This window comes from Apteryx rowi, unplaced genomic scaffold, assembly GCF_003343035.1.
Source record: "Apteryx rowi isolate R43461 unplaced genomic scaffold, aptRow1 scaffold_65, whole genome shotgun sequence".
In the NCBI taxonomy this organism is placed as follows: Eukaryota; Metazoa; Chordata; class Aves; order Apterygiformes; family Apterygidae; genus Apteryx; species Apteryx rowi.
The window spans coordinates 1,006,695-1,021,253 of record NW_020450927.1 but is presented as its reverse complement, the minus strand read 5'-3'; the positions used below and the strand labels follow the sequence as shown (position 1 = coordinate 1,021,253).

The 14,559-nt window shown below is 52.6% G+C and overlaps 1 protein-coding gene across 1 annotated transcript in view; it reads left to right on the top strand.

Annotated features, from left to right (window-relative positions):
* The window catches only part of LOC112975036 (quinone oxidoreductase-like protein 2), a 68,161-nt gene extending 58,351 nt beyond the window's left edge, over positions 1 to 9,810 (top strand). Inside the window, exons 2-10 of the mRNA XM_026084649.1 lie at positions 357 to 508; positions 1,331 to 1,427; positions 2,383 to 2,441; positions 2,838 to 2,903; positions 3,227 to 3,336; positions 4,577 to 4,658; positions 5,928 to 6,109; positions 6,546 to 6,774; positions 7,816 to 9,810. Coding sequence (XP_025940434.1) covers positions 357 to 508; positions 1,331 to 1,427; positions 2,383 to 2,441; positions 2,838 to 2,903; positions 3,227 to 3,336; positions 4,577 to 4,658; positions 5,928 to 6,109; positions 6,546 to 6,774; positions 7,816 to 7,884 — 1,046 coding nt within the window. The 3' untranslated portion in view covers positions 7,885 to 9,810. The remainder of the gene's footprint in view (positions 1 to 356; positions 509 to 1,330; positions 1,428 to 2,382; positions 2,442 to 2,837; positions 2,904 to 3,226; positions 3,337 to 4,576; positions 4,659 to 5,927; positions 6,110 to 6,545; positions 6,775 to 7,815) is intronic.
* The last annotated feature ends 4,749 nt before the right edge of the window (positions 9,811 to 14,559 follow it).

Here is a 14,559-nt window from a genome sequence, read left to right as displayed (position 1 = left end):
CCCTTTTCCCATCCCTTTCCCCATCCCCTTCCCTTCCCCCTTCCCTTCCTCTTTCACCCGTTTGTGCGTGCTTTCACCCCAAAGCCCTGCCCGTGGCTCAGCGGGGGGGCAGTGGTTCCTCAGCTTCCCCCAAAGCCCCCGAAGCGCCGCGCTCCAGCACCCTGCGCTTGGGGGCTGCGGCCTTCCAGGAGCCCCACCGAGGTCCTCTTCAGCTCGCTCCGGCAGCGCGGGAAGCGCCCTCCGCCCTGAGATGGAAACGCGCGAAGCAGCATCTCCGCCCGGAGAGGCTCTTGCTGGGAGGGCGCCGCGAAGCAGGGCCGYGGCGGGGCTGGGAGCGCGGTGCCGCACGGGGTGAGGTGGCCGCGCGTGCCTGTGTTTCAGGGTCGGTGTCCTGGGACGAGCCTGCGGGAGAGGCGGCGCGCGGGGCTACCGCGCGGCCCTGTGCGCCGAGCTGGCGAAGCCCCTGCTCGTGCGGGACGTGCCCTCGCCTCCTCTGCAGCCCCAGCAGGTACAGCGGGCGCGAGGGCTTGCCGGCTGAGGCGCGTCCCCCCRGGGCAGCTTGCGCCGCCACTGCCAGGGGTGCTCCTAAGCAGCTAAGAAAGGACACCTGAACAGGTGGAGGTTGCACGCGGATTGAAAACGGGGGAGAATACGGCAGGAAAGAGGAAGGTTAAATCGGGGATGCGAGGCCACGTGATGTTCAGATCTCATCCCTTTCCGCGTGTCACTTCCAATAGCTGCCAGCCATCCTGATGGACACCTTGCTGCGATGGTGGGACGTTCGGGTCGCATTTGCAGTGTCCTTGAAAAAGCGGAGCCCAGCAACAGTGCTTTTCTCTGTTATGTGTGCTGGGAAAAGGGATGACAAGCTTAAAATCCGCAGGGTCTCATGTACCCACATGCCCACACCAAGGAGATGAAGATACACAGAAGCCTCTTGTTGTGATCAACACACATGGAAAGGATAAACATCCTAAAATGAGGTGTAAGACAAAACTGTCCTGGCCTGAGAGCTGTTCTTCAGTGAAGGTTGTTCATTTCCCATCAGGTCCCGTGGGAAAACCTCGCCGGGGAGAGGGAGAATCCACGCGGCCACAGCAAAACCAGTGCCTGTCCCTAGTTTCCCCAGTGGACACCAAGACCCTGTGTGTTAGAAAGCATAAATATCTTTTGAGAGATGGGACAGCACAGTGCTTAGTCTGGGGACTTGAGAGATCGGGATTTATTTTTCCAGGCTTTGCTGCAGGCTCAGGGCACTAAGTCTCTATTTAAAACACTCCTGCTATTGCTTGAATGGAAAGATTTATGTTTGTCCCCCTCTCTCTTGCAGGTCCGAGTGGGTGTTCATTACTGTGGGTTAAATTTTGCGGATATCTTGGCCTGCCAGGGTTTGTATCAGGAAAAACATACTCTTCCRTTCACTCCCGGTGAGTAGGAGGTGATTGATTTGTGCGGGAGGTGTGGAGTGACTGACTGACTGAACGTAATAAATTCTAATGGGATTAAGAGCAGATCGGCAGCCCTGGAGAATAACGGCGTACGCAGATAAAGCAGGGGCTGACTGGAGGCATTTTCTTAGAGCAGKCGAGACCACATTTTAACTTCCTCTCTGGAAATACTCAATGTAAAATTGCATTTGCAAAGTAGCATGCAAAGAGCACTYGTGCAAGTCTGGGGGGAAAGACAGTAAATATTCAACTTGCCTGAAAGCTGAGAAAACTGGAGCGTGGAGAGGTTTGGGGGAGGGCTGGATGCTCGTGTCCTAAGCCTAGAGCTGCTCAGTGCTGCARTAACTCACGTAATAAGCCCACGTGGGCGGCCTAGCTCATGTCGCCGGGGAGGACGGAGGCAGGCCGGGATGCCGGCGGGTCGCGCTTTGCCCTTGCCCCCTCGGCCAACGGCGGACGTGCCACCCTTCAGYGAGGACGCAGGGACGGTTCCCCACACTGCAGGCATGTCTCTCCCCATGCTGAATTCCTCCGGCCCTCGCCCCCACCGAGTTTTTAAATCATATTAKGGGCAGGCAATGCTTACGCGGTCCTCGCTCGCGCTAAACCCTTCAGGCCGTACCGTCTCCGTTGACCTGTGCCAGGCTGGGGGCTGACTTTTTGCCTTATGCCTTAAGCACGCTGCTGAGATGCAATGGCGTGAAAAAGTCTCTTTTCCCTTGAAGTTTGTGGGTATTTCCAATTAAAAGAAATCCCCAGCTGGTTAACCAAGCGCTTGCTGTCTCTTGTGCTAATGCTGCCACCTTCTGCCCACCTGGTACTTTGCTGCCGAAAGCTTCCCCTAGAGTCCGTCCGCAGAGGAGGCTGCTGATTGCGACGGGGAGGGGGATTGTATCCATGTCCATAGCGTGCGCGTGTCCTTGTCGCCCCTTAGGAATGGAGTTTTCGGGGACGGTGGTGGAGATTGGAGAAAACGTGAGCGCCGTGAAGGAGGTAAGGAAAACACAGGAATGCCAGAGTTTTGGAATGGCCTCATGCGCCCTCGCTGGTCGTTGCGGGCGGAGGTCCAGACACGAGCCGTGGGGGTTCGCATCTTTGATCCTTTGCACCCTGGTTGCGAAAGCAGGGCAGAAGTGCTGAGCTCTGCTTGGGAGGGAGAAGGCACTGCTGCCGGCCTCCGCGGCGAATCCGCCTAGGGCCTCGGGGTCAAAACATGCGGGGGGGATACGTGCAGTTAATGCAATTGCTAAGTGGGCTGTTATCCGGCACAGCTTGTGCTGTCCACGGTTCTTCCTGAAAAAGCAGGGAAATCAAATGCTTAGTTCAGAGATAACAGCCGGACGGCACAATTCGTCTCCTGACACCCATCCGACAGTGTTTTTTTGGCAGGGATGCCGAGTAATTGGTGTGACTGGCACTACCGCTATGGCAGAGGAGTGTGTCATTGATCAGAAGGTAAGGATATAGGGTGTTTGTTTGCCCACATTGCAAAAGAAGTCTGTCTCTCCATCCAGGGCTTTGGTTCTGTCAGAGCTGCTGCTTCGTGCCCCTTTCGGATTGCTTTATTTCCCTTTCTTTGGCCCCGCTGGCAGAACGGGACACGGCGTGCTTGGGAGAGTCTWTCCAATGATAAACAGAAACCGTAAAAGAGGCCGATAAAAGAAGCCGTAGGGGAACAACCCTTTTCCCGTCCCGAGCCCCCGAGGAGGCCTCGCGACAGCTTCGGTTCGCCCTTGTCGCTCCTCGGGGCTCGCTGTGCCCCGTGTGTCTCCGTGCAGATGCTGTGGCRGATCCCCGAAGGTGTGTCCGACGAGGACGCCGCGGCGCTGCCTGTCACTTACGGCACGGCCACGCTGGTTCTCGACCGCAGGGCACGCGTTCAGCCGGGGTAAGTGGCAGCCGCGGTTCGGAGGGTGACAAGCGAACTGTAACCCCAACCCGGAGCCTTTCCGCTGTCAAAAATGTGGCATCCTGTCTCTTTTGCGCGCCGCAGACGTAGCGCCTGGCTGTATAACCGGGGGCGGATCGTTTCACGTTTGTGATTTTCCCCACCTCTAAGGTGGGGAGAGCGTGGGACTTTGGAGGTGAGGGTTGCACACGTCCAGGTGGGGTGCAGGAGGCAGTCGGYGAGAGATGGGGTCAACAGCTGGTGCCTGTTGCGTTTGAACAGTACTAAACTGTCAGGGTCTGCAGGAAAAAAGGTCTTAAAAACTGAAAGTACACAGGTAAAGTGCAAGCTTTACAGCTGCTCAACGGGAGCTTTCTGCAAGGCATTTGACATTCGTGGTGAAACCGCTGGGCACTGAGCGGCTTTATAAACCACAGGCAGTGTGCAGCGATGAAATTTATTCCCCATTAATCTTGCTTCCCCCGGACTGGGAAATGTCACAGGCAGGTATAGCTGCATAGTCATTTCACTGAAGATGGGCTTGCCGTCGGCATCAGCGCGTGCCGTGTACTTCTCTTACGATGGGGCGCTAGGGCAGCAGCTCTCCGCTGTGGAGAAGCAGGACTATACTGTTGTACCTTGGCTAGGGAGTCGTAGTGTGGGTTTTTTTTAACTCACTTGATTTTGCTGTAGCACTTGTCAGCTGAAATGCTGAGTTCTCTACTTCTCGGAAATAGGGAAGCGTCACCAAATAAAGCCATAGAGCTTAAGCAACTTCCTGACGTTCGTACAGAAAGCCAGCAGCGGAGGTGGGGACAGCATGCAGAAGTCATTGCTCCACCTTGATTCGCGCAATCCTCCTCCCCACCCAACAGCGGAGGCAATTACACGGTCTGTCTGAATGGTGCAGGAGTGACATTTTCTTTATGGCCTGGAGTAAACGTGCTTCTGCTTGTAAAGTCATCCAGCAAATGCAGATGTTGCTTATCAGATCACTTCGTTTTGCAATGTCAAAGCCTTGCGCTCGGGCAGGAAGAGCCCTTGTGATTTGGCTGATTTGGGGGAGAAGGCAAACCTCCTTTTGAGGAGTATCCCTCAGACAGCTGTGGTACCCAGCGCATCCCCGATGACGGGGGGGGGGGATTCCTGTGGTGTTGAAAACATGTTGCCCCATTCAGGAATCCGTGATTTGCTCTTCTGTTGTGCCACAGACATTTGCTTTCTCGTCTCTCTCTCTCAGGGAAACCGTTCTGGTGACGGCAGGAGCAGGGGCTACAGGGCTTGCAGTTATTGATCTGGCTGTCAATATTTTCAAGGCAAAGGTATTCTCCTTTTTAACAGACTCTCTGTCCTTGTGTGCTTGCTCCAGGGCCACATGCCCCCTGCTCCAGGGCCCTCCTTTCTCCGGGGACCCAGAGCTCCTTGCAGGTGGCAGCAGGGAGAGCCCCTTAGGGCAGGCAAGTCCTGCTGCCCTCTCCCTCCTGGACCTGCCACCACCAGCCACGTGGGCTCAGAGCAGCCTCTAGTGTCGGGTGACTTAGTGGCAGAGGAGAGAATTGAAACCAGGTACTTGCTGGGTCAGAGGGTCCAGCGACCTCTTAAACTGGTTTTCCCCTACCAATTGCAACATACCCTCGCCCCTGCCCCCGTGCAATATCCCCTCTTTCTCCTCCACCGTCCTCCGGCTCTGCTGTAAATCTCCATTGCTCCCCTTGAGCAGGTACTCAGTCTGTGTTTCCCCAGAGGGTCAGCATTTTCCAAAGGCGTTTAGATACTCATCTTCCTAGTTTTCAGCGGAAGTCTATGGCCCTAGGCTCCAAAGTCATTCAGGCACTTGTGAAAATTTTAACTTAGTTCTTCTTTTGATGAATATCTAAGAAAAAACAGCATTTATATATGTAAGGAGAAAGAGTTGGCATTTTGGTTCCAACTTCCACTTTTGTACAAATAAAATAAGAAAGAAACATACCTTGCAGAGATTCTTTGGTTTAAGGGAAGACCTAAGAATAGGTGCAACATCTGTACTAAAAAGCACACCATAATGCTGAGCAAAATCCCAGTAACCCCTGTGCTGAGATAACCCCAGTCCAGCTTGCATTACTGAAYCTAAAGCGATTTAGTGGCTAGTCCTCTCCCTGAGCGTGGACACTTTGTTTTGGTCTGTGTCACTCGTCACAGTGCTGCCTGCAAAGGCATCCTGAGCATGTAGGTGCCTTCTCTAAGGCTTCCTGTGGGAGCAGTAGGCGGAAACCCAGGCTGAAGCCCAGCTTCTCCAAGTCTCCCTGTGGCTTCTGAGGGAGGAGAGTTTTCCTCCTCCCTTTCTGGTGTATGGTTTTGGGTGATGCAGCTCTGTTGGACTGCTGCTGCCTTGCCCCCGGGGTGGCTGCTTCTTCTGGAAAGCTGAAACAGGAGAGATGTCATTTGTGTCTCATTTTCAGTTTGCAGAGGGCTGTGGGACCTTTTATGAGGAGATTAACGGAAGCGCTAAAGCGTCTAACTCGCACAGATCACAGCAGGACACCTAAAACACTCTGCCCTTCTTTGAGCAGAGCTGCTCTTGTGCCGGGTGTTGCATTTTTCCGTGGTCGCAGGTGATAGCGGCGGCTGGAAGCGATGCCAAATGTGAGCTGGCTCTGAAGAGCGGCGCGAGCCACAGCGTGAACTACAGCCGGAGCAGTCTGCGGGACGAAGTGAAGCGGCTCACGGATGGCAGAGGGGCTGACGTGGCTGTTGAGGCTGTTGGTGGGGACATCTTCAAGGCAGCTCTGCAAAGGTGCGCTGAAACAAGAGTCCTGAACCTTCCTCTAACTTAGGACAAAGCCATACGAGCACAGGTGATCCTGTTGGTGTGTTTGAAGGTCATTTTGGTGACCATGTATGGCTTATTAGGGATGTCAAGGGGATGTGCCCCGGGGCACCTCTTTGGGGCAGCTCTCAGGGCAGAACTTGGGCATGCCGAGGAGGTGTGGGTGGGATGGGGCCTTGACTCTGTGTGTGTGTTTTGTTAGGGTTTTAAGTATGTTCTCTGAAGACTGGTACTGAAGTACAGCAGTCTAGACCAGAGCTTTTCTGGGCACTAATTCATTTGAGCCTGGGGGAGAGCTCAGCATCAGCAGCTCTTCAGCCCTCCTCAGCATGCAAGTACTGCCTCGAGGAGAAGCTCTGAGGAGGCCTCCAGTAAATCTGGTTTCTTTCTCTCCTTCTTGCAGTTTGGCTTGGGAGGGCAGGATTGTGGTGATGGGTTTTGCTGGAGGAAAAATCCCATCGATTCCTGCCAACTTGCTGCTTCTGAAGAACGTGTCTGCCATGGGAGTGTATTGGAGTCGGTACCAGAAAGAGAATTTCCCTGTTTTCTCCTCTGCTATCTCCTCTGCTCTTCAGTATCGCCAGGAGGGAAAGATCCATCCTAACATTGGAGCAGTCTTCAAACTGGAAGAGGTAGGTGCTGGTGCGATGCTCACAGCAATGTGCCCTCATGGGACGTAGGCCAGTGGAAAGAAAAGGCTCTTGGATCAGTTAGGGGTCTGCAGACCTCTTCAGAGCTTGATCTCCTGGGTTGAGGAGACAGAGACACAAGTGGGTGTAGCCCTCTAAATATCCCACTCAGACAAATGTCTAGAAACACAGCAGGAAGGGAGCAGCGCTGATCACCATTCAGATGCTTGCACAGGTTGCTCACTTGCATGACCTGTGCAGAGCTGGTTCCTCAGGCTTATTTTTATGAAGTTCTTTTTTGTGGGTAAAAGTAAGTTTTTGTGTGTAGTTAGCCCCTGGCACAGAAACCTCCAGAGTCCTAGTTCTCTATGAAACAAAAATATTAAATCAAGAAATCCCATTTTTCCTTACCCTTTTTAATCTTCTTTCATTGGGTTTGAGCCAGGGAGTCATTAACTCCTGTTTTGATACTGCAAAGGCAGAATTGCAATGTACTGAATGGTAAACAGTCATATAAAAACATACTCTATACCAAAGCGTATTCACAAAGAGTAATGTGCCGGGGTAACATTGTAGAAGTGAATTAGTGGATTGTGATGTGTCTTTATTTGCAGTTTTCTCAAAGCCTCTGAAGATGTTCAGAACACATTTTTTTCTGATTTGATGGTATTTTAATTCCTAAATAACAGCTCAGCTCATCAGAAATATTGATGTAACCAACATGCAGCAAATTCAGGGATGTAAGGCAGTCAAATATGCAGGAACTGGTCCTGTYCTGAGTTACTTCAGTCCTGTCACTGGAAAGCCCAGACTCGCATGCGAATTCTGGGCTGTTTATGCCAAACAAGCTGTGCTAGTCTATTGTATAATCCACATAAGACAAAATAAGTGTCTGGTTGTATTTAAGTTTTTTTGCTGTGTAATATTGCAAACATCAAGAGGCTCTGCAAAACTGAGCTCTCCTGCATGTTCTCCTTCTGCTCTTTCCTTCCCTACAAAGCCATTTCCCACTGTCAACACAAGCACCTGGGGCTTTGTTTGCAGGCAAATGAAGCTTTTAACCACGTGCTCCAGCGCAAGTCCACAGGAAAGGTCATCATCTCCATGAAGTAAGTCAGCGCTTTCCCTAGGACTCGACCTCCTGCTCTTTGCCTGCCCTGAAGAGGAGACTCTCCAACCCGCTTTCCCCCAACAGCAGACAAGCAAAATGAATCAGGGACATATAACTCGGTGACAGTGGCTTAACAAGTTGCTGTTTGTCAGCTGAACAAACAGCTGTAGGTGTTTACGAGTGTGCTTTTAGCCTGTCCTGCTTCTGAGCTTAGCCACCAGCTGGAGCCAAGCCATGCTGTGCCGCAGAGCAGAGTGGCCCACGTGGACAGGTGAAACTCTTGCAACTGCCGCTCAGTTGCGTGGCGGATGTTTTGCTTTTGCTTTGTGCCTTCAAACAGCCTAGGGGACCCAGTAGTACTGTGGGGGATTTCTCACATGACTGTACGTGTGCTGTATGGTAACCCAGAGGATTCCTCAGTGTCCAACTTACCTTGTAAGTGTCCTTATAGCCACAGTTACAAGAGCAGTAATTTTGACCAGGCTGCCTTGCACCCCAAAATCTTGAATAAATTTACACTGCCCTCAAAATCTGACCCAATAACACTTCTTGGTGACAAAAAAATCACATATGCATAATCCAGACATAAGCTGACTTCCTACACAGTTTTTCTGACTTTGTCAGTAGGATTATATGGACCACTTTTCTTATTGACAATGGCCTAATATCCTGTGTTGGCCATGGTTATTGCTCCTGGAGCAGAGAAAAGTCAATTCCAGCTTCTTTTAATGTAGTTTGAGTGGATCAATGAGCAATTGAGTCTAACCAGGGTCCCACTGATTGCTGTTTGGGGCTGCTGCCCTAGGAGGTTGGAGAACAGCACTCAGACCAGCATCCTACAAGCAGCCGGACAGAAAAGTGAGATTTCAAATAAAGAACAAAATAAGACATGGGTGGAGGGATAAAGGCTCACATGCGTATGTTTTGCACGGGGAATGAGGTCATTGGGCCATCCTGCCCTGCGCAGTGAGCAGCACGAAGGGAGAGCGCTCCCGTGTCTCCCCTCCTGCTCTTACCAGCGTACCCAGGCATTTGTGCACAGGACAAAAGTGTGCATCTGACCTTGCATCAGGTCAGCTTGGTCCCAGGAAGGGCAATTACAGATATGGTTATCTTCATCTGCATTGCCACAAACAAAAGGAGACCGAAACCCTAGTAACAAGTAGGGTATGCTCTTTCAAATTTAAGAAGACCTGAGCTACAATGGGCTGTAGAGATGCCATGCTCAAAGCATTTGATCTGACAGTGCTTACGTTTGTCTGTGCTGTGCCCTGCTGTTCCAGCTTCCAGCACTGGGCAGATGCAGGCTACAGGCCCCTTCAGTGTCCACACAGATTACAAAGCGCTTCCTCTGCTGTAATAAACCTCCTGGGCTTTCAGCAGGGTTTTATTGTAGCTGTGACTCCAGTGCTGCTTTGCTCCCATCCTTGCTGCTACACAGCGAAGACCAGCTTCTGCCCAAAACATGCCTTAGATTCCAGGTGAAGACTCTTGTCCATGCCTTAAAAGCCTTGTAAGTTCTTCCTGGCATGCACAGCTTGTTGCTGCAGAAGGAAGATTTTTTTGAGCTTACTTCACTGGTAACAGCAGAAAATGGACTATTGCAAGGAAAAGTTTCTCCAAGTAAGCTGTGAGCCATACTCATGCTGTCRGCAACCTTTAGTTCATTTTAGTGCAGCGGAAGCTCTCAAGAACATCTACTACTGTGGCACTGCAGTATTAGGTACACATCCTAAAGGCAGAGAAACCCAAGTCTTAATTCAACAAGAGCCACTGAACTACTGTTCATTTTSTATGCTCAGGCTGTATCCTGGAAGTTATTGACATCCCACCAGTCTTCCATCAAACTTCTTGGGTCACATGTTGCATCTGTTGCTCTGCTTTTTAAGCTTCAATCACCATCCTTCCATGAATTTGCCTGTTGAAATAGTTACTACCCCCAGCTTCTTTAGGTCACACTACAGGGAATTCTGCAGTTATGCACTCTGTATACAGAAAACCCAAACAAACTTGATTTTAAGTCTACATGAAAGTGTTATTTGGTACCTCTTGTACTACAAAAAGGTAGTAAAGAACCATTCCTGCAGCATTACCTCTGCAAATCATATATGTACATCTGCTACAGCCTCCCTTAATCTTCCTTTGCCCAACTGGAAGAGCCTTAGGGCCTTCAGGGAGCCTTACAACTTACAGTCTAGCTCTTCAAGGCCAGCAAAGCCTTTTAAGGGTTTTGATTCTTCACTCACAAATAACTACAGAAGAGACAAAGTAGCACACCTTTTTTTATGCTTCACAGCTCTGGAATATTTTTCAGGCTTTAGCCTTAGCTTCTGCTCCTTAGTCTGGTGCACAGCTTTTGGGGACAGCGCTCCATTCAGGTCCTCCTTCCTAGGATAGGTCTAAAGTTAGAAGGAAGGAAGAACAGCTTTCTCCTTCATTTCCTGCTCAGTCTTTTTACAAGCCCCTTTCAAGGCTCTGAGGGCATTTATAGCCTTAATGGCCCTGAGCAGCCTCAGCTGGGGCCTCCACCCACCCCCTGCCATGGGCCAGGAACCCATTTAAGCCCAGATGGGGGCCCTTAGTCCCAGTCTGGGCTATGCAGAGCAGTAGTTGTCTCCAGCTCTGCCTGGTTACGGGCCCTACTGATCCAGACCCTGACCCATGTGTTAATTCTTTGCCCATCCCTGCAGCAATGCCTGGGACTGTCCCCAGCTGTTCTGCTCTGTTGGTGGGACGTACCCTGGCCCACTGCGCTTCCACTGCAGCAGGAGCTATGGCACTGGTCTCCTTCTGCCCCTTGGACTAGGGGCAGGAGCTACCTGGTGAGCTGTTTCCCATGTGACCTCCCAGACATGGCTTTTTGGCCAGGAATCCCTTAAGAGTCAGATGCAATAGAAGGCAAAATACTGCTGGGAAGCTGGGGTCATCTGAGAGCTCCAGGGGCTGGTTGAAGGATAGGCTGTGATCTAAAGCTGTGTTTTGCAGGGGAATTGCTTGGGGGGCTTGCAAATTTGCTCTGCAGCCTAACCTGAGCACCCCATACCAGCACCACAAACCCGGGGTGCTGTGGCAGGTTGGGCCTTGTATCAGACTTCATTTAGCTGCCCTGAACTGTGCTTATGGACAGCAAGGAGTTGCTCAGGTGTGAAGGTGAGTATCTGCTCCCTGTTGCTGGATTGCCTTCCCTGAACAACGCTCGTCAGCCTGGCGCGGGGTCGGCACAGGGACCTGGGGAAGGAGCAGGGTGTGCTGCCGCCCTGCAGGGTAGAGCGAAGGGGGGGGGAAACTGCGCCTACCCCCGGGGTGGTGCCTTTCCCGGGAACCGTGAAAGACTTCTCCAGCTCTTCAAGACGTCTGGAGTTTTAATACTTATAATCAGCAAAAATTGGAGTGGAATATCAACTGAGCGCAGCTTAGAAAACTCATTTTCTTTTTCCTTTCAAGCTGACAATAAGATTTTAAGGAAAACTTTGAATAATGGATGCGCTTTTGAATAATGGATGTTTCACAGCCGAAGTCCCCTGACTTTTCTTTCTGTGCCTGAATGAGAAGCCTTTTAATTGCGTAGCACGTGGAGCGGCGGGTGCAAGCTGCTTTGCCTCTTGCACTGCTGATTAACTGATGTGTACGCTCGCATTAAAGATTCAGAGAGGGGTAAGCGTACCCCGGCTCCGAGCTGGGCGCGATGCGCGTTGGCTTTTATCAGCTAAAGACCTGGCACGAGACGTTCTGCATTTTTCCTTGTCTCTCTGTCACGGCCGCTCGTGATTCCCTTTTTTTGAGGGTTGAATCTTTCCGACTCTGGTTGTGGTGTTGCTCCACTTGAAGCGCTTGCACGTTACCGATGCTCTGGGCTCAGGTGGTTTGGGCGTGAGGTCACCTTGTGAAGCAAAGACACTGCTGCCTCCTCGGCTTATCCCATGGAGCAAACTTGTAAGCAGGGCTGCCCGAAATAGCAGCGCTTCTCCCGAAGGCTGGGCTTGGAGATGGTGGCGCTCGGCTCGGCTCGCCTCGGCGCCCGCCTTTGGCCTGGGCGTTGCGTCGCGTCGCGCTGGGATGGCGGCCGCGATGCCAAGAGCAGTCTGAGCCTCCTGCCGATCACCCTTGCGGGGTGCGGGGGTGGCAATTAGTATGCACGGCACTTCTGCGTGTCTTCTCTGCTGTTACACCAACATGCTGCTGTCTGTCCCCGCTTCTGGCTCGTCTCCAAATTAATTCAGCTGTCATGAAATTTTAATGCTGCTGCTGCAAAAAAAAGACAAGGCCACTGGGAAAAGTGTGAAGCGTGGGTTTGGGGTCAGCGGGGTTTTTTTGGTGCTGTATCTGTTTCTGTCCTCAGTTTCCCCAGTCCCTGGTGCGGTACCCAGCCCTTTGCGTGAAGCTGGATGGATTCAGTCGAGTAAAACCCTCCTACATTAGTGCTTCTCTAACTTTGCTGTCTGCAGGGGAAGCCCTCAGAGCAAGAAGCTATAATCACATCGATGACGTCTCCTTTCCAAGCACGGGTGCTGCTGGGGAGGTGCTGGGCTCGCGGGGTGCAGGACCCGGCAYGCACACGGGGGTGCCGCAGGCTCGATGCGGGAGCCCGTTCCTGAGGGGAAGCTCGGGGCCGGAGTCATCTCCGGGGCAAAGGACGGGGTAAATCCAGCCTGAGGTCCGAGGACCAAGTCCCACCGAGTGAACGCTGCTGGGGCCAGGCCGTGGCGTGGTCCCAGCCCTCGGCATCCTGGCTGAGCCGAGAGGGAGGCTCAGCAGCTTGGACACGACTGGTATAGAAAAATCCTACAGGCTGGAACACTTTACATCTGATGCTAGACCACTGAAATGCCCGTGGGGACCCAGTTTGTTGGTGTGGTGCAAGGGGCCCCTCGGATCCACTTTTATCAGGCTTTTCTTTCGCTTAGAGATTTTTGGTGAACCTTGCTCCCACGTACCGTGGGAGGGCTCCCGTGAGGTTTCTGGCTTTATGGAGAGCTCCTTCTCTCTCTCTCTCTCTCTCTCTCTCTCTCTCTCTCAATTTTGCCACTTCTTGACTTAGAGAACAACTGCAATTTAGTTTTATTTCACAAAATTTGACATGACTCGGGCCTGTGATTTACTGGCCTTGAAGGATATAGTATATGTAACTGTGGCGGGCATAAGAGGCTCTTCATGGTGGAGGAGTCATAAATTGGGATTAAAAAAAAAAAAAGAGGGAAACATTACTGTCCGGCTTCGCAAGGTAGCACGCGGAGCAGGACGTGCAGCCGCTATCTGTCACTGTCGGGGGTCTTATTGCCCCYGTTGTGCCAGTAAAGCTCCCGAGCGAGACCCGCGGTCTCGGCCGCGGAGGCAGCTAACGCCCGAGTGCCCGAGAGGACGCAAGGTGGCAATCTTTCCAAAAGGACACCGCTGAACATCTCGGCCGAAGCGTTTCCAAGCCGTCGCTTCCCTCGCTCCGGCGCTTGCTGCCGCGCTGCTCCGACGCGCTCCCGGGAGTCGGTGACCGGTGGTGGCCCTGGCTGCCTTGTCCCCTAGGGCAGAGCCTCGTGTCCTTCCCCTTCTGGTTTTTGGCATCCGCAGCACGAGGTGCAGCTGATTTTGCCYGCGGTGCTGCTTTGGGGGCCTGTTTCTGCCTCGGGAGCAATGTGAGCGTCTCCTCCAGTCCGTCCTGAGGGACATCTCACGCTGCAAGGAGATCTGTGTGTTTAACGCTTAGGTGTTAATTTTCAGTTTAAACGTCCTAACGTGTGGCAACGTGGCCCTTTCCGCCTGCAACCCGAACGCCCTTCCCTGCCGCTGTTCGACCTTCTCAACATGGTCGGGTTTAGCTGCTGCCTCTCCGGGAGCCCTTGTGCATCCCGATCTCCTTCCCGCCGACGTGGCAGAGCCCGTGCCTGGGAGCATCCCCGCTCCGGAGCCGCAGGGCAGAGCCTGCCGCGATGGGACACGGCAGCAGCGCAGCCTTGCCTTCGGGGGTAGGAGGTGTAAGTAACAACTTGCTAGCATCCGCAGCCGAGGGTAACAGCTTCTCCTGGAGAGGGAGTGAAGGACGGGGAAGCCTTTAAATATTTTGGGCTGCCTTTGTAACAGGACCCCGGCCGGAAGGCTTGAATTGCCTTTCTCTTGCAGGCAGCCTGGGAACGTGGCAGTCTCCGTACAAACGTGCTCTGATTTCTGCAAATAAGAGCTTTTTCCTGCTCTGCTGCTTCATTTGATATGGTGCTGGATATAAAATGCCTTTTTCCTAGCTCGCTGAATACCTCTAGAATGCAATTAATATTTTTGCTTTCGAGTCGCAAAAAGAAATTAGTGGGGGGATGTTGCTGAACGTGGCTGTGCATGCCTGGGGGCGGTGGGAAGCGGTGGCTTGAGGCTGGAAAACGGTGGGCAAGAAAGAGGTAAAACTGTAGGTGGAAACTTAGGGGAAACCGTGCGAGTGGCTACAGGAAGACGCCCRCTCAACGGCGACGCGTTGCCTGGATCAAATCCACACGAGGGTGCTCCTGCGGCGGCTGCGGGCCGGAGCGGGAGCCGTCCGGCGGCTCTGGGGAGCGAGTCCCTTCCTGCACGGGGGGATTTATCCCCAGCTCCCGTGCTGCCTGGGCAGGCGGCGTTTCCTCCCTCTGCAAAYGGCTCCGAATGTGCTGCCGAACGTCTAAAATGCAGCCGGCGCGTTTAGAACTGAATATTTTAAC